We start from the raw sequence: 24025 nt of genomic DNA, 5'->3' as shown, positions 1-24025 counted from the left end.
TTAGGGTTTCATCGGCCAGTGTCTTTCCTCTCATGTTGCCCTGAGAAAAAGGCACTGGAAAAACGGTGATGTCAGCTCCCTTTCTTATGCTTTCCAGTCGCCAAAAATTCTGTTTATCTCACTCCCCACCCCTTCCCTCCAACTCCCTTCCTGGTTCTGCTCCCCCCGCACCCCCCCCCTTAGACAAGTGCGAGTGCTGAGTGCAGAGACCAACTCGTTGGATCGCTTTGCGCAAAATCCACTTCTCTCTCCTCCCTCCTCTCCAGCCTCCGGATCCCGCACAGCCCTCCCTCCCCTCCCCCGAGCGGTGTGGGGTTAGGGATGCGCCTGTGTACTTCTAAGATGGGAGGGGGCAACAAGCAGAAGATAATGTCAGAAGCTTAGCTCTCCTTCTGCCTGACGCTCCTCTCTGGCTCCGCCTGGGTTGGCTTCTGTAAGAAGTAGCAGGAGCCGTGGCGGGGGCTGGAGGAAGCGGCTGAGGCGCGTGGAACCCGAAAAGCCCGGGTGATCGCGGTTACCTCACTGCGTGGTCCCAGCCGCCCAGCCGTCAGCACCATGGACAGCAGCGCTGACCCCCGAAACGCCAGCAATTGCACTGATCCCTTCTCGCCCTCTTCAATGTGCTCCCCAGTACCTAGCCCCAGCTCCTGGGTCAACTTCTCCCACTTAGAAGGCAACCTGTCCGACCCATGCATTCGGAACCGCACCGAGCTGGGCGGGAGCGACAGCCTGTGCCCTCCGACCGGCAGTCCTTCCATGGTCACGGCCATCACCATCATGGCCCTCTACTCCATCGTGTGCGTGGTGGGTCTCTTCGGAAACTTCCTGGTCATGTATGTGATTGTCAGGTAAGGAAGGCGACAGGGCTCCGAGTGGAGATTTCAGAGGCGGATAGTGGCATAAAGGGACATCTGGGTCCCCCCAGGCAGAGTTTTTGGCGGGAGGATGAGGGAAAGGAGGTGAACAGGGGAAAACGTGGAGGCGACAGTAGTTAGCGTGGTTGCTGCTTGAGTACAAGACCTACTTTTCTCTGCGTCCCTCCACTGAGAAAGAATCCAAAATCTCAGGAACAGAGAAGTTGCTTTGGTAAAATCTATAACGCTCTGGGGGAGGGGGAGAACGCTCGATATCTTACAGCTTGCTTCATCCACAGAAGCTGCAGAAACAGTCATTTGTGAACAGTGGAAGAGAAATTCTAGTTATTCTACCCCCAGCTGGGGGAGGGGGAGAGGGGGCAGGTTTCCTTCTCAGTTCTTTTCGGAGATGAACGTTGGCAACTTTCCCACCCCTGCTGCTGGTTCCAGTGTATTTTGCTGCACCGCGGCCCCACCCCCCCTCCCTGATCAGCCCTTACCTCACTCTTCCATCCTAGAGGCACACTCATAGAGGAAGTTTTCCTGGTGTCTTTCCACCGTAAACAGTGTTGTTTTGCTGTAACAAACATGATAGCCGTGTTGCCTAGTCGAGTTTGCAGTTGGCAGCTGCAAATCTGTTAGGGGAGTCACAAACCGAATCAGGAATGGTTAGGTGGTTCAGAACTGTGGGACATGACAGTTTTTCAATGCCTCCAAAAGTTGAAATGAGTTAGAGGTAACCAAAAGCATCATAATTCTGGATTATAAACTATTACATAGAAAGTTGTAATGGTTGCTCCGGAAAAATGAGACAATGCTTTATTCAGTGAAATTATTTTAAGAGTTTGTGACCCCCTTTCTATTCCAGATGCCTCAGGTTTATGTGGCAAAGTGTATGCAAACTCTCGATATTAAGAGTCATGTAGATTGTGTTAGTGTTGATGCATATATTCAAATCCTACATGTTAATATTGAATACTATATTTTTACTTTTGTTAAAATTGATAATTATTTTAACACTGAAAATCACTCCTAACTTAGGGGTTTCTTCCTACTAGGGGTTCTATGTACGTAGTGAACATGGCATTTTCATATTTGACTGCAATATTGGCTTCATCTATTCGGCAGGAATTGCAATTGCAATGGAGCTTTCTAAACATTTAATAATGATTTTCTCCTTTATGTTTGCATTATCAAGGTGCAGCAAGTGGCTTGTAATCAATTCTTTCTACATATATCTTTGATTTATCTAATTAATGATCGTTAAGAGTAAAACTAATTTTCATGATCTTTGAATGAGGATTAAGATAAGTAATGTGTCTGAGAAAAGAGCACCATCTATTGAGAAGAAAGCTAACAACAGAAGGAAAAATGCAAGAAAAGAATCAATGAAAGAATTTATTTTAAATAAAATATTTACTTCATGTAATTCAATACAAAGATTCATATCAAAGATATAAACTATCTAATTTTGCATTTATCATAATAAAAGTATAATTAAAGGCACATATCATGAAGGGAAAGTATATTTCAAATTCATACAAACATAAGCTTATAGGGCTGGAAGGGAAACTAGAGCTTACCTATGCTAAGGAAGTAAATTTTGGCACAGAAAATATAAATGATTTCTCCAAGGACAGATAATTCATTAGTTCAACACCACTGACTCACTCTTAGACAATATAATTTTCTGTTTATTAAAGTGGCAAATCATGATTTGAGTCAATTCAACTAAAAGAGTGACAGAGTAGGTTTAGGTAGTCATGTAGAAATAATAAATTAATCCAAATATGTGTCTGGAATCCTGGAGAATAAAAGATGGAGAGAAATTTCCAAAGCCTCTAGAAATCCTGCCATCTCAAATACAATATTTTATGCCCTTTTTTTGTTCTCTTGGTATTTTCCTTCTTCATTTTTCTCCCCTCTCGTTTATGCTTTTCTATAAAGAACGTCAATAGAGCAGCAGTTGGCTGTGAAATAAGCAGATTGGTTTTAGTCTAGTGTTTAAGAGATTACTAGTTGGGTGAGTTTGTTTTAAAGGTTTTACCTCTGAACTTCTTATGACTTGGAAAAGGATGATAACATTGTCTTTTACTAAGAACATGATATTATGCTTTACTTTTCTATATTGAAAGTTCTAATGAAATGCAGTACAGTTTGAAAGGTCACCCCAAACACCCACCTGTGGCAAATCCAGTGTCTAATTCCAAGGTCAGGCAATGCTCTGGGAATATGACCGTGAAACAGAAAAATAGTTTTGTGACCAATAAAGTGATGAGAAAGCCTCTGAGGAGTGAAGAAAATATAGTTATTTAGCCAAGAGTATTTAACTGGACTGTTTCCAGGTGGTGGTGTTTTCACAGCAGAATGATCAGTTCAGGCATGTTATTGCCCCTGTTAAAATGCTGCATCTATTAAAACATTAAGGAGAAATGTTTACTTCCTGCTATTATCTAAAATCCAGCAAATACTTTGGAATTACAGTTACAGTTTTCTGACCAGATTGAGATAATATTTATTAGAATGTCTTGGCACATGGAGTGAACCATGAGGCTTGGATGACTATGGCAACACAAACAACAAAAATAACTGGTAACACAGATGTCACGAATGATTAAGGATGTTCTGTTCTGTGTCTTAATTTCATCATCATATCTTCATCAGCAACATAATTAAATAGTATAACTTAAGTGACATTCCTACACAGGGCTGTTCTAAGGAACACAGGGAGGAAAGAGATACTGCCATATGATCTCAAGATTTAAAATCCAGATAATAACAATAGAATGTTGTAACTATTCATCATCTGAAAGCTATTTGGGGTTTTAAAGAAAAAAAAATACTTGCAGGATAACTACGTTATAAAAATTACCACAAATATTCTGGAAAATGGGGTCATAAGCATATTACAAAATGTGGCAAGCACTTCAAATGGGATGAGAGTTTATTATTGTCTAGAATGGTTTAAAGATAAAATCAATCAAAGCATGGCCAGCAGGAGTATTTCACTTATTGAAAATATTTGACCAAAGTATAGAAGAAATCCTAACTGTAAAAATTAACATAGTCCCAGACATATTAATTTTGAGAATTTTCTTTTTCCAAAAAAGATGTGCCCATGTAGTCATGAATATGGTCTATGTAGACATTGTTCAAAAAAGTAAAGGATTAGAAGTTATAAGATCTCTCTAAACTGCTAAGCCATCCTTTCATAGAAAGTTCCAATGAAGAATGCCACATGATAAGATCTTCTTTTTTAATATTATTTCTTAATTTGATGAGATAAATTCTCAATATGACTAGCTATCAGAGAAGACCATTTAAATAGATGGAAGATGTTAATGTCTTTTATTTCACTAAAAATTATTTCTAATTTTAAAACATGCCATGTGAGCATGTATTAATTGTTATTAGGTATTTGATTCAGATTTAAAGTACAAAATGACCACTAGAGAGAGCTTCTAGCTTCACTATCACAAGTCGAATTGTAACTGCTGTTTCCCATACAGATGCCAGTTCTGGCAGGAACACCTCTTATTCATTGTGTCCTGACCACACTAAATTGCTTCTCATTTCCCCTGTTGTAGGCTCTGTCTCTGTCATTTGCATAGAGTTATCACTGAATTTCTTTTCCTTCTCTCCTTTCACAAATGAGCTATCTTATACTTTATGAAGTACTACCAACATAAAGGAATGTATAGAAAATAATATAATTCTACACCTTTAAACATTATATATGTAATTAAAATGTTTATACACATATAACTCTAGTAATATATATCATATGTTTTATATTATATAACATTATTTATATACATAATGCATAAGTATATAATATATATATTTATATAAATAATTTTATATAATACATAATCAATATACATAAAACATATGATATACGTAAAAAGCTGCCTTTCTTCCCCTCTTATACTCCCTCGCCAGAGACTATCACTATGGCAAATTTGGTGGTTATTATTCATATGCACATTGTTGAAACTTTGTTTCACATGTGTTTATAATCTTTTAAACATGTTCTTCAAACTGTATATATTATCTATATTTTACGTTAATGTTGATACGTGTAATTTCACTTTTCGCCCAGAGCTACTCTAGTTCCAGCAAATCAGAGAAAGAAACAAGATGCCAAACAAAACAGCATAAAGGCAAACAAACAAAAACACAGGCCATTACCTCTCCTGACTACTTTTAACTTATCTCTAAATATGGGTCTAAAATTATTGCAAAAATTTCTTTGTTTCCCAAACCCACATTTTCCCAGTACTTATCTACAATATTCAGGGAAAAAAAATTGTCAGCAATTGCTGCAACAAGTATATCTGTTCATAAATAAATCCCAGGCACAATTTCTCTACTTCTAATAAATAAATAAAAATAATTAGTTTCTGACTACTTCAAAATGTCATTCAAGGAGTTCTCTGTGCCTCAGCAGGTTAAGGATCCAGATTTATCACTGCTGAAGCTCTAGTTACAGCTGTGGCACAGGTTCAGTCTCTGGTCAAGGAACTTCCACATGTCGTGGATGCTGCCAAAAAAAAAAAAAGCTGTCATTCAAGATAAATGCTGACAATATTTACTCTGGGGTTTTGTATATCTCAGAGGACCCCTTATACATAAAAGCTGAAAATATTATTTCTTCTAGTATTCCACTTTAGTTATGAATTGAAATCAAATTGTTTCAGTCAACAGGAAAAGATAAACTTGTTTCGATAAATAATATAAAACAATATAGCCTATTAAAATATATTAATGATAAATATGAAGACTAAATGTCATGTGGGATTTTAAAATGAGAGGATTTCATATTTTAACCTCACAAAGTTTAATGTATATTTAACTCAAATAATGATTTAAGACAGTAATCTCCAAACATGTTTTTTCAGTGTAGACACTTACTTTAAGAACTTGGAAGCCAATATACAAATTAGATCAAAGAAGTTCTGTTTCTGATTAATCAAGTGTTGAAGCCTAAGAACACAGTTCAACTGTCACCCCCACCCACCCTCCATCGCTATTTTTTTGTTTGTTTGTTTGTTTTTCTTGAGCTGCTCCCGCGGCACATGGAGGTTCCCCAGGCTAGGGGTTCAATTGTAGCTGTAGCCACGGGCCTAACACCAGAGCCACAGCCACGTGGGATCCGAGCCACGTCTGCGACCCACACCACAGCCCACAGCAACACCGGATCCTCAACCCACTGAGCAAGTCCAGGGCTCGAACCCGCAACCTCATGGTTCCTAGTCGGAGTCGTTAACCACTGCCCACAACGGGAACTCCTCCATCGCTGTTCTTAAAGCACCTATATGGAATTTGAAGGGCTCCCTCTGGTGATATTTTAAAACAACGGTTTCCATCTGCTTCAGACCCTTCTTATATCCTACCTTCTGCTCACCTTTGACTTTAGTGATTGGTATGGCAGTCGTTTTCACCCAGATATAACTTGATAACCTTGTGCCTTAGCTGCATCTATATCCCTCATCTTCTGCCTTGGATCCTCCCAGACTCCAGCGCCCTCTGCAGGAATCAGCTTGGCACTTACGTGTGAGGAAGTGTGAGGCAGTTGCTACCTCTGGAACAACCCTTGGCTGGGGAAGTGGGAGTCCATGGACAAAAGGTTCCCTCTTCTTCCTTCTCCCCTTAGGGGCACAGTTCTGCATGAGCACAAAGCACATTGGAAGGGCGGAGCCAAATTTTGAGCATTTCAAGGATATGCTTGTGTTTCCTCCTTTCCTGTTCCAGTGTTTTCTTCCCCACTTCTGTTCCTTGCAATCAGTTTCCAAAATGAATCACCTTCATACACGCTCTTGTCTCAAACATTGCAAAACTCATTATTCCTTTTACTTTATAACTGACTACAATGCACTGGCACCATAAAATCTGATTAATGCGTACAGATTTGCAGACTCATTAAGTATAATTTTTCTTAACAATTAGAAATTCTCAAGAAAAATATCTAAGTAGCCTCAATTAGAACTACCAAGATAGTTTACAAGCTAAGATCTTCCTTTTTATTTTTTTCCTGCCTTGAGATTCAGGAGAGGTCTTAGTTCGCTTTGCTTAATGGATAGGGAGTAGGCAACAGCCATGTAGAGTATTGAGTTATTTCCTCTTCTTTTTTTTTTTTTTTTTTTTTTTTTTGGTCTGTTGTCTTTTTAGGGCGGCACATAGAGAACTCATTCTATTCTAGATATCGGTTTCTGTCTAGGCAAGAATACTGTCAACTACAGGTTGTTTTTCCCTTTAATCACATTTTAGCTTATCAGTTGCCTGTAAGTAGGTGTCCTAAAGTGATTCAAATAGTAACCGTTTGGATTTACTAACAAGTATTAATGTAATTTAAAGTTTGAATAAATTAAACCAACCTGATCCTTTCACTGTTTTCAAACATGCTGGATATTCCTTTTTTCATACTTTTTTCTTTGCTTTTCCTATTTCCCCCATCACCTCTCAAAACCCTTCCTGTTCTAAGTCCCAATTTAAATCCATTCCTCTTCGTAGCCTCCTCAAAGTACTCTAACAACTAATTTTCCTGGCATGTAATCCATAATACATGCTACTGTTATAAAAAATCTGTGCATGCCCTCATGGCTTTTCAAAATGTCAGATAATCCTTAAAAACTTGATCTGAAGTTGTAGAACTCTCTGTGCTAGCTAAGAAATGCAACATTTCAAAGTTGAACAATAGAATGGTAAATCTTTAAAATATTGTGTAATTCAGTTTTCACTGAATTACAACTGACCTGAGATTATTCAAATGTAAAACCTACTTCAGACCATTCCCTCAGTTTACAGCTTTGGTCATGCATATTTAGCCTTTATGTCTTGAGTCATGAAAACTGATCTGTACCAGTGGATGATATCAGCAAATAATAAATTCAAATAAAACATATATACATATATATATATATATATACACACATATGCATCTGCACACAAGTCCACAAACATTGGCTATGAAATAGAGTGTTACTCTTATAATTTAAAGGCAGAAAGTAGAATTTTAAAGGGTGAAAAATGAAAAGTTGCTACAGTCAATTCTCATTAACTATGGTAGTTATGTTATATACACTCACGCTGGCGACTGAATTAGACTGAAAAGACTGCAGTTTGGGGGAGGTTCCTATGAGCCTCCAGTCATGACATTTTTATCAACTAATTAATACATAATGTTCTCTTATGTGTATTTGTGTTTGAAGGCATCTTATTTAACATGTATTGTTGATTCATTAAACTCTGAACTCATAACCAACAGCACTAGGACCAACACCTGCAGGAAGCTTATCTGAGACGCCTGCTTTCTTCATTAGGCACCTCCCAGCCGTCTTGTGCTGAGGATAAGACACAATACTTCAGCACTACACCTAGGATCATTTTAAGCTATGAAATCACCAACAAAAATATATATTACTGCACTATAGTCATACAATCACAACCATTGCTGGATACTTATATTCAACAATCTTTGGAATAATTTGTAAGCCACAAAACTCTAGTTTTTCAATAAGAAACTAAACTGCCTACAATGGAATGGCTCCAGCAGTGTGAATTAGCCTTGCCCCTCAACACTGAGAAGAGTGAGAATGCACATATAAAGTAGGGATGCAGTCTGCAACCCGAAAACCCAAAAACCTATTTTATACCAAGATGTTTTCATGAATCAGTGTAAAGTTTGGATTTAAATGACTCCAAGGTAAGACTATCACCTCTAATTTTAACTGTATTTAGATGTACATATAACTCATACCCATCAGATGAAGAGGGGTCACTTCTCAGTCTAGACCAGAGGGTGACAAATGTTTACTATAAAGGGACAGAAAGTAAATATATTAGGCTTTGCAACTACATGGTCCCTGTCATAACTATGCCGCTCTGCCATTCTAGCCCAAAAGTGGCCGTCGATGAAATGTAAATGAAAGGACATGACTATATTCCCACAAAACTTTATGTAGGCACTGAAATTTGAATGTAACCTGCCTTGAAATATTATTTTTCTTTTGACTTTTTTCAACCATTTGAAAACATCTAATTACATTCTTTGATTATTCTAATTGTGAAGATGTGAAAGGCAGGCATGTGAAAGCTTAGCTCCAAAACTATTTCTCATTAGCGATAAAAAAATATTGATTTTCTCACTAGCATTTTTAAATAATGTTCGTAATCTTTTAGTTGACTTTTATGAAAATCCATGCATTTGATTATCAGAAAACTAATTGTGTCGTATATTCTTTTGTTAACTCATTTTATAAGAATGAAATGATTCTTTATTCAATACAAAAAAATTCTAACTTGCATTTTGGTTTACTTGATTATATAAGGCAGGTTATTTCACAATAAGTATTACCAAATTACTTCCTTATGACAGCCTCAGGTTAAAAACAACTAAGCTAATTATTATACACACAGAAAATTAAAATACAAATAAAAGTGCAAAACCATTCTTGGCTGACAGGGGCTGTGAAAAGCAACAGTGAGCCAGATTTGGCCCCAAGCTGTCATTTGCCAAACTCTGGTACAGATGTGCTAAATAAAATGTATATTCTTGCAGTGGTCATAAAAAGAAAATATCTCTTTATTTGGCAAATTCGATTACATATTGTTGTTTACTAGATAGAAACAATGCATTTTGTAAAAATAACCTAGTACTAACTTGCAGCAGTTTTCAACCTGAGAAAAAGAGTTTGACACAAATCAGATTTTTATGACCGGAGGACACTGCTTTTCTGAAACCGAGGATGAAGTTGGCTTTAAAGAGTAAACACTCGGGATCCTATATCCATCTCACCCCAGTTGCCCATTTGCAACCCCCGCCTCTCCATCTGACCCAAACAATCCACAATAGTCATTACCACTCTTAACCAGTGATTAGGGAGTAAATGCTTAGAAAATAGCGGTTCTGAAAAATTTCTATTAGATATGCTTTGTGGTTATCTTAAATCAGGGCAATTTTCTAGGCTTTCTCACAGTATTTTCATCTTCAGTCATTTGAAGCTTTCAGGAAAAATTGAAACTGTCATCTGTAAATTCACATTAACTTCTTAGCAAATATAAAACCTGTCCTCAAAGACACCTGTGCCTGCACACACACACCACCATGCACCCAGACGGTGACTGACAGCTCCACTTCCCCCCACCTCTCTTTAGGCCCATTGACACACAAAAGCTCATTGCTTGGATTTTTTTTTCTCTTCTTTCTGACTTATGTAACTTGCTCATTTAAAAACAAAAACAAAAACAAAAATTTAAAAAAAACCACTTTGCTTTCTTCACCTCTCAAAAATCACTCTGAAAAATGTTATTCCCTGTGTTTTAGAAATCAGACAGTCGAACTGGATAGAAAGGACTAGGGTAAGCCTAGAAGTTCTGTGATATTCGTAATCCCCTGGCTTCTTGCTCATGGTTTCGATCAACAATTTCCTAAAACTCACTGATATCTCCTCCCTGCCTGATTTTAGTTCAGTCCCCGTGTATATACAAATGATTGCTCCTTTGATCACTTGTTCTCAGAGAAAACTTTCTAGCATGTACAGGAATTCTTTAGATCAGCCAGATAGACACCAGGTACAAGTTTGCAAGAAGAGCCAAAGTAGGGAGAGTTTTTAACTGGATGATAAATAATCCAGCTGAAGAATGCTATAGTTCCCAAAAGCTCTTAGATTAGATTTGGGTCTAAATCCTATCAAGGAACCAGACAGAGTAAAATGAATAATAAAGTTTGATTTTGCTTCCAATTAATCCACGGAACATCAGAGCTGTTGTATAAATCCTTGCAATGCACGTAGACACAGAAAAGGAGAAGAGCTCCCAGATCTTCCATTCCAGTGCATCTCAATCTTGGGTGCACATTAGAATCACCTTGAAAGTCTTTTAAAGAGGGAAAAAAGAGCAATTCCCTGGAGGTTCAGTGGGTTAAGGATCTGGTAGTTGTCACTGCTGTGACTCAGGCTGCTGTGGTGGCATGGTTTGATCCCTGGGAGGAGTGTATGTCATGGGCACAGCAAAAACGAAGGAAGGAAGCAGGGCGCAGGGTGGGGGAGAGAAAGGAAAGAGAGGAGGAAAGAAAGAAAGAAAGAGAGAAAAAGAAAGAAAGAGAGAAAGAAAGAAAGAAAGAAAGAAAGAGAGAGAGAGAGAAAGAAAGAAAGAGAGAAAGAGAGAAAGAAAGAGAGAAAGAGAGAAAGAAAGAAAGAAAGAAAGAAAGAAAGAAAGAAAAAGAAAGAAAGAAAGAAAGAGAAAGAAAGAAAGAAAGAAAGAGAGAAAGAAAGAAAAAGAAAGAAAGAAAGAAAGAAAGAAAGAAAGAAAAAGAGAGAGAAAGAGAGAAAGAAAGAGAGAAAGAAAGAGAGAAAGAAAGAAAGGAGGAGGGAGGGAGGGAGGGAGGAGCAGAACCCACTTCTACCTAAGTGTAATTAAATTAGAATCTCATATTGTACATTATAACATTCTGAAATACAGCTTATCCTTTGGGGATCACAATTTCTGCAGAGGCAAAGCAAGGCATTGCATGTGTGTCACTGTCACCATTCTTTGATTAGGTCCAATGCACTGGATCATTCTAATATCATTACATGATAATGTAAAGAGAATTCTAAGGAAAAATAACTGCAATGGACTTCACTCCCTTTTGACATCTTTCTATTACTATCCAATAAATTTAGTAGAAACTAAAGACACAAACTAATTATTCTTTTTTGGAAAAAGTACTTCTTTTCACTAAAATATTTCACATGTAGACTGGTGTTGCAGTCAAAACGTCTAAAGCAGAATCTACATGCAAATGCTGACTGCATGTGATGAAACTCCTTTTTACTCAGCAGAGTAGTTTACTTGAATGAGAAGAAATAACGTATAATAACGGTGTCCTCTGAACACTAGCTTTGGAAATTTGGGCATTTAAAGTACCCTCCCTGTGAAAAGCCCTGGCTTCTGTTATGAGTCTGACTCACTAATCACAGCAAAATTGGCCCCAAAGACCGAGTTCTTCATGGAGGATGACTTAATGACAGACCAGTGAATCTGCGTGAGTGAATGTCTTTTCCTAACACCTTCGTAATGGATTTTTCCAGGACTTGCAAGGTAATGCCTGTCCTTTTAAAATCAGAGTAGTAAACTCTATAAATAAAGCAAGCACAAAGTGAAAAATAACATCCTTGAGGCTTGCCGTGTCCCTGAGAACTGAAAGTATAGTATTCTAGGTATAGAACCTGTGGGGAAGGAAGAGATCAATGAGAGAAAATGCCTTCTTTGCTTCCAAGCATTTTTTCACTGAAACACTGAGTCCAGTGCCAGTGAAAGGTTGAGCATTTTGTGGGGGAGTATTAAATGTTAATTGAAAAATGCTGCTGGCAGTATAACCTGAACATCAGAACCTCATTGTGCCTGCCAAGAAGAACAAAGGAAATTATTACCAACATTATAATTTCATACTTACTCAACCCCCATCAGCTCTGAAGAGGAAATCACATGGGTTGAATGAAATTACATATGAGCGTGCTTCTGATGATGTGATCCAAGGCCACTAAAATACAAGGTCCTCTTTAAAGCAGACATTTAGATCCTTCAAACAGTATTTCCTTCTGATGAGAAAAGGAAGCTTATTTAACTTCTTTGCAAAACAAGCAAAGCATACATTTAAAGAATAAAGGGAATACCGTAAAATTGTAGAGAACCTTATTTTTTCATTACATTGAACAATTTGATTCTTATAAAATTTTTGTGAGTATAGACAGGGAAAAATTGTTAACCAAACTGACACTAAATAAGATGAAACTGGAGCTCATTTATTTGTTTGTTGCGTTTGTTGAACACCGTATACAAATCAGTTTCCCAGTAGCTCCAAGTGAGCAAAACAGACCAGTCCTATCTCTTTCCAAAAGTACAGTCTACTGGAGAAGAAAATTAAACCATTCCACCAGTTGATAAATGCCAAGCGTAGGACTCTGCCTGGTGTTCTTCAACTACAATGTAAGACAAACACTATTCCCACGGTTTGTTACAATTACTGTAGATGATTTTCCTCCATCACCAAGACCAGCAATGAAATAACTTTTAAGTCTTCATTTAATTTTCCAAATTTTATTAAAGGTATTATTTATGTCTCAGAGACAAGCTAGAAAAAAGTGAGTGTAGAGTGCCTTGATTAATTTTCACAGAACAATGAAAGAGAATCCTATTAATCAGGATTTGCAAGTATTTCTCAGAGCAGATTTTATAAACATCCCACAAGTACTAAGGATAATGCAATGGAATAGTAGAGTCTGGAAAGAGTATGATTCGAAGGAAGAAAATTTCAAGAACCATGGCTCTAGGACATTCATTAGTGTGTCACTGCACTGAAATAATGGCAATTCATTCATTCAGGAGTAGCTTGATTTGGAAGTCAGACCCCAAACTTCTGTTCTTTAAAATTACTATCCATTTTGGAATTTAGGAAACAAGTATCAAAGGAAGAATTGATGCCATCTTTTGACAAAGGATTATCACCCTAAAAAAAGTAGAAATATCCTGCCTAGAAACAAATGTCACATTTCAACAAAGAACATTGGTACATTGGTGCATGAGGCAATGCCACAAGCATATATTAAAACACACAAACACATAATTTCCACAAGAGTACTATTTTCTCAACACATTAGAAACTCAAAAATAATAGCGTATGAATGAATTAGTTAACATGCCCATCTACATTCCCTGCTTTAATTGCCTTTTTTATTTTTTATTATGATTTACAATTTTCTGACAATTTCTGTTGTACAGCAAAGAGACTCAGTCATACGTATATGCATATACATTCTTCCTCTTACATTATCCTCCATCATGTTCCATCACAAGTGATTAGATTTATAGTTTCCTGTGTTATACAGCAGGATCTTATGGCCCATTCACATCAAATGCAAGAGTTTCACCTACTAACTCCAGATTTCCAATCCATCCTACTCCTTCCACCTCCCCCTTGTCAAATACGAGTCTGTCCTACATGTCCATGATCTTTTCTGTTTTGTAGATAGCTCATTTGTGCCATATTTTAGACTCCACATGCAAGTAATACCATGTGGTTCCCGTCTTTTTTACTTATTTCACTCAGGATGAGAGTCTAGTTCCATCCATGTTGCTGCAAATGGCATTATTTGTCCTTTTTAATGGCTGAGTAATATTCCATTGTATATATGCATCACTTCTTCTTCATTCATTCATCCATCGATGGGCATTTAGTTTGCTTCCATGTCTTGGATATTGTGAATTGTGCTGCAATGAACACATGGGTGTATGCATCTTTTTCAATGAAATTTTTGTCTGGATATTGCCCAGGAGTGGGTTTCCTGGGTCATATGGTAGTTCTATATTTAGTTTTCTGTGGTATTTCTATACTGTTTTCCGCAGCAGTTGTACCAATTTACATTCCCACCAACACGGTAGGAGGGTTCCCTGTTCTCCACATCTTCTCTAGCATCTGCTATTTGTTGATTTCTTAATGATGGCCGCTCTAATTGGTGTGAGGTGGTACTTCATTGTAGCTTTGATTTGCATTTCTCTAGTAAGTAGTGATGGTGAGCATTTTTTCATGTGCCTGCTGGCTATTTGTATGTCTTCCTTGATGAAAATATCTATTTAGGTTTCTGCCCATTTTTCAATTTGGTTGATGTTTTTGTTGTTGTTGAGTTATATAAGTTGTTTGTATATTTTGGAGATTAAATCTTTGTTGGTTGAGTCATTTGCAAAAATTTTCTCCCATTCTCTGGGTTGTCTTTCCATTTGTTTAATGGTTTCCTTTGCTGGGCAGAAGGTTTTGAGTTTAATTAGGTCCCATTGGTTTATTTGTGTCTTTATTATCTTTATTTTAGGAGGTGGATCAAACAAGATGTTGCTGTGATTTATGTCAAAGAGCATTCTGCCTATGTTTTTCTTTAGGAGTTTTATAGTCTCTGGCCTTACATTTAGGTCTTCAATCCATTTTGAGTTTATTTTTGTGTATGGTACAAGACAATGTTCGAATTTCATTCTCTTACTTGCAGTTGCCCAGTTTTCCCGGCACCATTGATTGAAAAGACCATCTTTTCTCCACTATATGGTCCTGCCTCCTTTGTCATAGATTAATTGACCATAGGTATTTGGGTTTATTTCTGGACTTTATATCCTGTTCCATTGATCTATATTTCTGTTTTTGTGCCAGTACCATGCTGTCTTGATGACCATAACCTTGTAGTAGAGTCTGAAGTCAGGGAGCCTGATTCCTCCAGTTCGTTTTTTGTTTGTTTTTTTTTTGTTTTTGTTTTCGTTTTTTCCTTTTCAGTATTGCTTTGGCTATTCAAGGTCTTTTGTGTTTCCATACAAATTTTAAAATAGTTTGTTCTAGTTCAGTTAAGATTATAATTGGTAATTTGATAGGGATTGCATTGAATCTGAAGATTGCCTTAGGTAGTATTGTCATTTTGACTGTATTGATTCTTCCAATCCAAGAGCATGTTTTATTTGTCCATCTATTTGTGTCTTCTTTGATTTCTTTCATCAGTATCCCATAGTTTTCAGAGTATAGGTCTTTTGTCTCTTTAAAACATACTTTAGGAGTTTTCCTTCTGGCTTAGTGGGTTAAGGACCCAACATCATTCCTGTGAGAATGCAGGCTCTATTCCTGGCCTCACTCAGTCTTTTGAGGATCTGGTGTTGTTTCAAGCTGCAGGGTAGGTTGCGGGTATGGCTCGGATCTGGTGTTGCCATGGTTGTGGCTTAGGCTGACAGCTGCAGCTCCAATTCAATCCCTGGCCTGGAAACTTCCATTTGCCACAGGTGGGGCAGTAAAAAGAAAAAAAGTAAAGATATATAACCTGCATCAAAAAAATTTACTCTCTTTGCTTTGGTGTAGCTGAGGTATTTTGTCTACACAGTTGTTTGAAGTTGATACTTGAAACATAATGTATTGGTCAACTTTGTAGTTAAAATAGATGAAGATATGGAGTTTAACATGGTAAATAATTTGATAGTGGAGATGACTGGTCAAGGAAAATAGCCTCCATTTTAGAACATTCATAGGCTCTCACGTATTGCTGATCTTTTGTTTGCTTGTTTGCTTTCTATGGCTGCACCTCAGGCATATGGAATCAGAGCTGCAGCTTCTGGCCACAGCCACAGCCACAGCAACGTGGGATCCAAGCCAATTCTGCAACCAACACCACAGCTCACGGCAACACCAGATCCTTAACCCATTTGGTGAGGCCAGGGATTGACTCCACATCCTCATGGATACTAGTCAGGTTCATTACCACTGGGCTACAACAGGAACTTCAACATTGCTTATTTTTAGCATACATGAGAAAACATTTTTAAAAAGTTAATACGAGAAAAATAAGAGTAATACTTTTATAAGTATAAACATTTAGCATGTGTCTCATCATAGTAGCTGCCTCATTAAATTTGAAACCCATGAGGAGTATCATTATCATCATCTTAGCTAACATTTATTGAAAATTACAACACACTAGATTATATGCCAATAATCCTTAAATATACTATTCCTAAAATTTTTCATCTTTACACCAACCATTTAAGGAAAATATTAGTGTTTTCCAAGTATTATGGGAGAAGAAAATAGAGCTCGGAAAATTTAAGTAACAAGCCCAAATTTGTCCAGCTATTAAATTTTCATAGTAAGAATCTTGAATCAAGATTTTTATCACCTTGAAACTCAAGGTCTTTCAAAACTGTTATGTTCACTTGCATCAGGGTGAGATTTTCCAAGCTAGTTACTGAGGTTTTATTAGGATTGCTGATTAGCCTACAATCTTACCTTCTATAGCATACTTCCTACAAGGTTCCCTAACTGACAACCTGTTCTTGACTTTTTCTTTATTGATAGGCTGTGCTCCCATTGAAATGAGAATGAAGAAAATGAGAAACCTGTCTTTTTACAGGTCAAAATTCTAGAGTTTCTGCTTCATATTAGGCTGTGACATTTTGAATTGAACTTATGTCTCTGGGTTAACTGGATACAGGTCTCTAATTGTGTCTGCCATTCAACCTGGAAAAAAATAGACTCCATTAATTATTTGTGGAACTTCTAATTACAAAACCTCAATTTTGATATAAAGGTGCTCTCATACTTTAGCCCCAGCAGCATAATTTTATTCTGCGAACATCATATGCTAATAATTCATATCAACAAACCGATCAGCAGACAGCCAGTGTGCCAGACGCAATGCTGAGGGCTACAGATCGAGCTAGGCTCTCTGCTCTATTATTCAGCCAAAAACCATGCCATTTTCATATTTCCCTTTATTTCAGCAATTCCTTTTCACATTTTGGGGGAAAAAATGAAATTTCCAATTTGGAAAATTCTAGGCTCCTTGAGGATGAGAATATGTTGTTTTTGTTTTGTTTTTTTAACATTCTTGTATCCCTGAACTTCACAGAGTAACAAATGGTAATGGGACACAATTTAACTGAAATGTTTCAGTACAGTGAATTATACTGATTATACTGTTATGTTAATGCTCTATTTATTTCAGCCCTCTGTGTTTAAGTGCCCCATTTCTGGTTTGCAAAAATAAGAACTTTTAGAGCACTGTTCCCCTGAACGTTAAAGTGAAATTCTTATAACCCAGGTAGCTTTTGTTTAATTGGGGAGCAAAAATATTTTCCACATTCAGGTTGAGAACCTGAGTCCATGGAGTTCTTGCCTTTTAATTCTTCAACTACAGTGTTTCAAGGAACCTAGATGGGAGAGGGATTGTAAAAAGATAATAGTGCTTGAGAAAAATTGGACCTGGAAGAATGAATTCTGGAAGAATCTGAGAAGAATCAATCTGGAAGAAATTTTACACCTTTACTCAAGCATTTTGCTAAAGCATTTGCCTAATTAAATTCAAAGAAAAACATCCTACTCCATGCTTTTTTCTCCCTACTGAGAAGAACACCAGATGGACAGACTAGGGGCAAGTCAGCTGGAATTACTGCCAAGTGAAAGTGGCCAGACATGTCAGCGTTACTCAGAGAGCCCAAGTGAGGTCGAGGGATGCCTAAAGCACTGAAATTCCCCCTTCTCACTCATAGCTCTCACCTATCGCTCTTCCTTTGCTTCACAAATGCTTATGGTCACCTATGAAAAGTATAGAAATCTATCCTTTTCAACTTCCATGACAAACTTTTCCCATAGACTCTACTCCAGTTCATTTCACTTTCCATGCTTTAAAAGCAGATGGGAGAACATGAGGTACCCAGGGAGACTACCAGTCCGTGGAATTTTGCCTCTTGCCTCAACACAATAGACTGAAAGATGACCAACACTGGGAAAAGAATTCTCAGTGGTGAGGGTTCCCCCACCCCAAAAAATCAAATAGATGTATGCCTCCCCAGGAGAAGAAGGATGAGGTGACAATAGCTATAATATTGAGAACAGCAGAGGGGGGCTTGCCCAGAAATAGAAAGAGAGAAATCACTAAGGAGTCCAGATCCATCTTAGAGCTGTATCACATTAGACGGCTAAAGGAACTTTTCTGGCCTTTGCTATGGACAAAACATTTCCCAGACATTTTTTTCACAAATGTAAACAATTTATTTTTTATTTTTTAAAATTTTATTGGGGTACAGTTAATTTGCAATGTAGTGTTAGCTTCAGGTTTACAGCAAAGTGAATCGTTTATACACATACATACATCCCATTCTTTTTCCCCATAGGTTATTACATGACATTGAGCAGACTTCCCTGTGCTGTACAGTAGGTCCTTGTTAGTTATCTATTTTATATACAGTGGTGTATATGTTTAATCTCATGCTCTCAATTTATCTCCCCCCTCCCACGGTTTGCCCTTCAGTGGCCCTATGTTTGATTTCAAAATCTGTGAGTGTGTATTTGTCTTTTAAATAAGTCCTTTTGGGAGTTCCCGTCATGGCTAAGGGGTTAACGAATCCGACTAGGAACCATGAGGTTGCGGGTTCGATCCCTGGCCTTGCTCAGTAGGTTAACGATCCAGCATTGCCATGAGCTGTGGTGTAGGTTGCAGACGCGGCTTGGATCCTGCGTTGCTGTGGCTCTGGCGTAGGCTGGTGGCTACGGCTCCGATTAGACCCCTAGCTTGGGAATCTCCATATGCCGTGAAAGCGGCCCAAGAGGTAGCAAAATAAATAAATAAATAAATAAGTCCTTTTGTATCACTTTTATGAGATTCCAGATATAAGTGATATCACCGATATTTCAAAGTACAACATTGTGGCCAAGAGAAAGAAGCCCTACTTCACAAAATAGAAAATAAACTGGTAAAATTTGATAATTACTCACTCACAGTCAAATTGTAGTAAAATTTGCCAGCTTTAGTGTATTTAACAGAGGTTTGTATCTGTTTCTGGAAAACAGATACATGATAGGCTAATTAGAGAAGCTAGATTTACATTTATTTCTGGAAAATCGATGAGATGATGTATTTGGGGTCGACCCTCTACTAATCCTATCCTACCATCAGAGACAAAAATCTTTGGTATCATGGGACAGGCATATGAGGCCTGAGAAGCAAATTTAATATTTCTATGGGCACTCTCCGTGCAATAAAACAAACGTGAATAATTGCAACTTTCCTGAAACTTAAATACAGATTAAGTACTTCTCTCAACATTGCCATAGCACCCATCATCTTGCCATAACATCTAACATGCTGTTTTGAAAACACTTCGTTCTGGTTTCTCACCAGACTGAAGGGGGCTCCAAGACATATCTCCACTGAGAACCATGGCCCAGCACATCACTTAGCAAAAATAAAAATTTTAAAATGTGTTGGAGTTCTCCTGCGGCGCAACAGGTTAAGAATCGGGCATTGTCACTGCAGCAGCTTGGTCACTGTCGGTGGCATGGGTTCAATCCCTGGCCCAGGGAACTTCCACATGCCATGGGTGCAGCCAAAGTAAGTTGTTAATTAATTAAGTTAATAAAAAGAGGTGCTAAATAAATGTACGTTTGACTCAGTATTGACACTAGAGGATTTTCTGATGAAAAAGTCATTCTGAAAATATAAATAAGTTTATGGAAATTAAAAATATGCTGATAATTCTTATGATGTCTATTTCATACATAAAGCCTAATTTAATTATTAAAATAGGAGAAATTTGAAACTTTGATCAGAGAGCTAGAATATTAAACATAAAATATTATCAAAGTTTGTCTCTACCTATTAAGCTTATGATAATTTGCATTTTACCTTGCATTTATTTTATTTTATTTTTTGCTTTTTAGGGCCATGCCCACAGCATGTGGAGGTTCTCAGGCTAGGGGTCTAATCAGAGCTGTAGCTGCTGGCCTATGCCACAGTCACAGCAACCAAGAATCTGTGCCACGTCTGTGATCTACATCACAGCTCAGGGCAATGTCGGATCCTTAACCCATTGAGTAAGGCCAGGGATCGAACCTGCATCCTCATGGATACTAATCAGTTTCATTAACCGCTGAGCCACGATGGGAATTCCTATATTTTATCTTTCATAGTCTTCAGGTTCTAAAAAAGTAAAAATGCAATGGTATGATGAGGAAAACACAATTAATAACATGAAAATAAAAGAGAAAATTTCAAAAGTAATAGATGATCCTGAAAAGTAATAAAATATTGCGTTAGAGGGCTTTTTCACTGAATCATAAATCAAGGTCATGTGCGGACTTTTCCTAATAAAAATATTGTTACATTCATTAATTCATGACTAAAAATATTGTTAGTTCCCAAGTGATTCTGTTCCAAGTTAGATACAATTCTATACTGATTTAACAACCTTCCTTGCACCTTAAGCCTAAAACGTCAAATTTTGAAAAACTAATGGGACTTATTTGCTTTGCCAAATTATTGATTTATTCATGAATCATATTTTCTCTTAACAAGTGCTATCAAATTCTCCACAGGGGAAGGAAAATAGCATCCAAAAGAAAAATCTCTCTGCCTGAAAACGCTTTGCTAAAAATCTCAACAAATTGCTTTTTGTTTCCTAGAAAAATCCCAAGTCAGCATGATAGCTAAGTTATAAAAGATTATATAATTCTTGGATAGAAAACAGTTACTATAAACACACGATTTTATATAAGCCAAAATCTACAGGCACTAATTGCATTCCTTTATTTTTCCTTCAATTGGTCCTGAAAGATTTTGGACAGCTACTGTTGTAGTAATTAATTGAATGCCAAAATATTTAGAAATCAGCAGGTGCTATGACACATTAAAAGGGATAAACAGAGAATGCTCATCAACAGTTTCAACAAATGGAATTTGAAATTAAGTCTTTATGGATCTTAATTAAATCTCTGTTGCAAAACTCAGGAGCAATGAGAACATTCTTCTTTCAACTCCCTACACAGTATCCTGATACATAATTCTTTCCAACATGCTGTGCAACTATCAGAAATCACTAATGGTTTTATCTATAGGACACACACACACAATTAAAAATCCAACTTATCCAGGTATTTTGCCTGCATAGCAACAACCACTCAAGTATTTCAAATGTACAATGTTAAGCATTTTTGTCCACGGCAACTGTTCTAAACCTCAGTTCACTTTAAAATCGAGACAATAATCATAACTGTTTTAGCTACTAATAGGATTATTGTGAGCACTAGTTTACACAAATATGTATAAATGTTTGTAAACCTTACTGCAATTTATGAAAATTATTTATAATACAGATAGTTTATATTTCATGGTGCATATTGTAGCAGTGTAATGTAATAGCAAGAACATAAATTATAACAAATAGATATGGATTTAAATATTGCTCTGCCACTCTTATTCTTCAGCAAGTTATTTAACCTGAATAAACATTGGTTTACTCATCTACAAAAGAAGTGATCATATGCAGCTTATAAGTAAGAAAATTCAGGTAAACTGCTTACACAGTACCTAACACCAAGTAAGTGACTGTCATAAAAGCAATCGTTGTAAGTAAATTGTAAGTAAATGTTGGCTATAATTGTAACACTCAAAAAATAACACCTATCACCCTCATCATTTAGTTTGTTTTAATGGTAATTTTCAGTGGTATTATAATCATTTCTTTACAGCTGTGGAAATTGAAGCTCAATCACTTGGCCAAGGTCCTTGTACAGTAATTCCAAGTCGAGTGTTCTTCCTACTAGGTTTTGTTGCTTTTACTCCTAAGAAGCCACACTGGGAGAAAATTTTAAAAATCAAGGTAGAGAGAGGCAAGAGGACAGAGGAGTAACAGGATGTGTTCACCCGCTCCCACAGACACATCAAAAAAACACATCTACATGTAAAATGATTTGCACAGAACATCAACTGAATGCTGGCAGAAAAACCTAAAACTCCAAAAAGGGCAAGAAACTTGCCGTAACTGGGTAGAACAAAAGAAAAAAAGAGAGAAAGAAAAGGAATCAGGATGGGACTAACACTCGTCTGAGTGAGTTGTGAAGGAGAAAGGGAACTCACACCCTGGGAAGCCACCTGACTGACGAAAGATCGGTGCAGTTGGAGGAAATTCCAAAAAGCCAAGAAAAGCGCAGCAACTGGACTGAGAACCAAACAGCAGAGTGAGAGGGGCACAGACCGTCTGAACCACTGGCACAGACACCACAGCCTGAGACACTCTGGTGAGGGCTGGGTGCTGAGACTTAGGTTCTGGAGGTCAGTCTCTGGGAGCGGGCTGGAGTGGGCAGTGTGGACACAGCCTAAGGGACTAGGGAGTGGTGCACTGCGGGCAGTGGGAGTGATACACTAAGGGCTGGTGAGTGGAAAGCCAGGGCAGAGGGAATCTGGAAGAAGGTCCCCACCTGCTGGAGAGACAAGGTGCCATTGCTGGGAGGGGAGAGGAGGATGGGCAGGCCGCCACAGAAAACTCCTGGCCCACATGATCTCTGAGAGTAGAGAGTTCCACGCACAACACCACCCCTCCCCCCACAGCCAGGAGCCCCGCAAGCCCTGCTGCATGCTCCTGGTACCCGTGCCCCAGCCGCACAGAGCCAGCCTCACCATGCACATTCCCGGCACCTTTCCCCACCCATGTAGAGCCAGACCCGCCATCCCTGCTGTGTGCCCCCACCACCCACAACCCACACGAGCAGACCAACACACTCCGGTTCCCCTCCCCCACCTGTGCTGAGCCAGCCGGGCCAAGCACTCCCAGCGCCCATGCCCCACCAAGGAGGAGGTGGAACCATCAACGCCACCACACATGCCCAACACCCACACCCCACCTGTGCAGAGTGGGACCTGCTGGTCCTGCCACATGCCCCTGGCACCTGTGCCCCGCCAGCACAGAGCCAGCCTTGCCAGCCCCACTGCACGCACTCCCAGTGCTGTTCCCAGCCTGGGCAGAACTCCCCCCACTGGCCTGCCCTGGACTGTGCCAAACCACACTTTGGCTTCCCCAGATTCACAGAAAAAGAAAAACACAGGCACGATGAAGAAGCTCAGAAAGGATTCCCAGTTAAAGCAACAGGAGAATTCACCTAAGGCAGTCAACAATGAAACAGACCTCTGCAGTCTGACAGACTTTGAGTTCAAAAGGAAGATAGTGAAAATACTGAAGGAATTAAGAAAGGATATAAACAGTAATGCAGATTCCCTCAGAAAGGAATTAGAAACTATAAGGAGGAGCCAAGAAAAACTAGAAAACTCACTTGCAGAGATACAAACAGAGCTAAAGGCAATAAAGACCAGAATGAATAATGCAGAGGAATGAATTAGTGATGTGGAAGATAGAATAATGGAAATCACCCAAACAGGACAGCAGACAGAAAACCAAACGAAAAAACATGAAAGCAATGTGAGAGACCTATGGGATAATATAAAGCAGGTCAATCTATGCATAATAGGAACTCCAGAGGAAGAAGAAAAGGAAAAGGGGATTGAAAATATATTTGAAGAAATTATGGCTGAAAACTTTCCAAATCTAAAGGATACTGATATCAAGACACAGGAAGCACAAAGGGCCCCAAACAAATGGAACCCAAACAGGCCCACACCAAGACATATTATAATAAAAATGGTAAAAGTTAAAGGTAAAGAGAGAATCCTAAAGGCAGCAAGAGAAAAGCAAAACGTTAATTATAAGAGAACCCCAATAGGGCTATCAGCCGATTTTTCTACAGAAACACCACAGGCCAGAGGGATTAGCAAGATATATTTAAAGTGCTGAAAGGAAAAAATCTGCAACCTAGAATACTCTATCCAGCAATAATATCATTC

General features: G+C 38.2%; 1 protein-coding gene across 1 annotated transcript in view; it reads left to right on the top strand.

Annotated features, from left to right (window-relative positions):
• Positions 330 to 24025, top strand: part of OPRM1 (opioid receptor mu 1) — a 68171-nt gene continuing 44475 nt past the window's right edge. Inside the window, 1 exon segment of the mRNA NM_001001538.1 lies at positions 330 to 848. Coding sequence (NP_001001538.1) covers positions 556 to 848 — 293 coding nt within the window. The 5' untranslated portion in view covers positions 330 to 555.

Source organism: Sus scrofa, chromosome 1 (assembly GCF_000003025.6).
Source record: "Sus scrofa isolate TJ Tabasco breed Duroc chromosome 1, Sscrofa11.1, whole genome shotgun sequence".
Taxonomy (NCBI): Eukaryota; Metazoa; Chordata; class Mammalia; order Artiodactyla; family Suidae; genus Sus; species Sus scrofa.
This window is presented reverse-complemented; position numbering and strand designations above follow the sequence as displayed.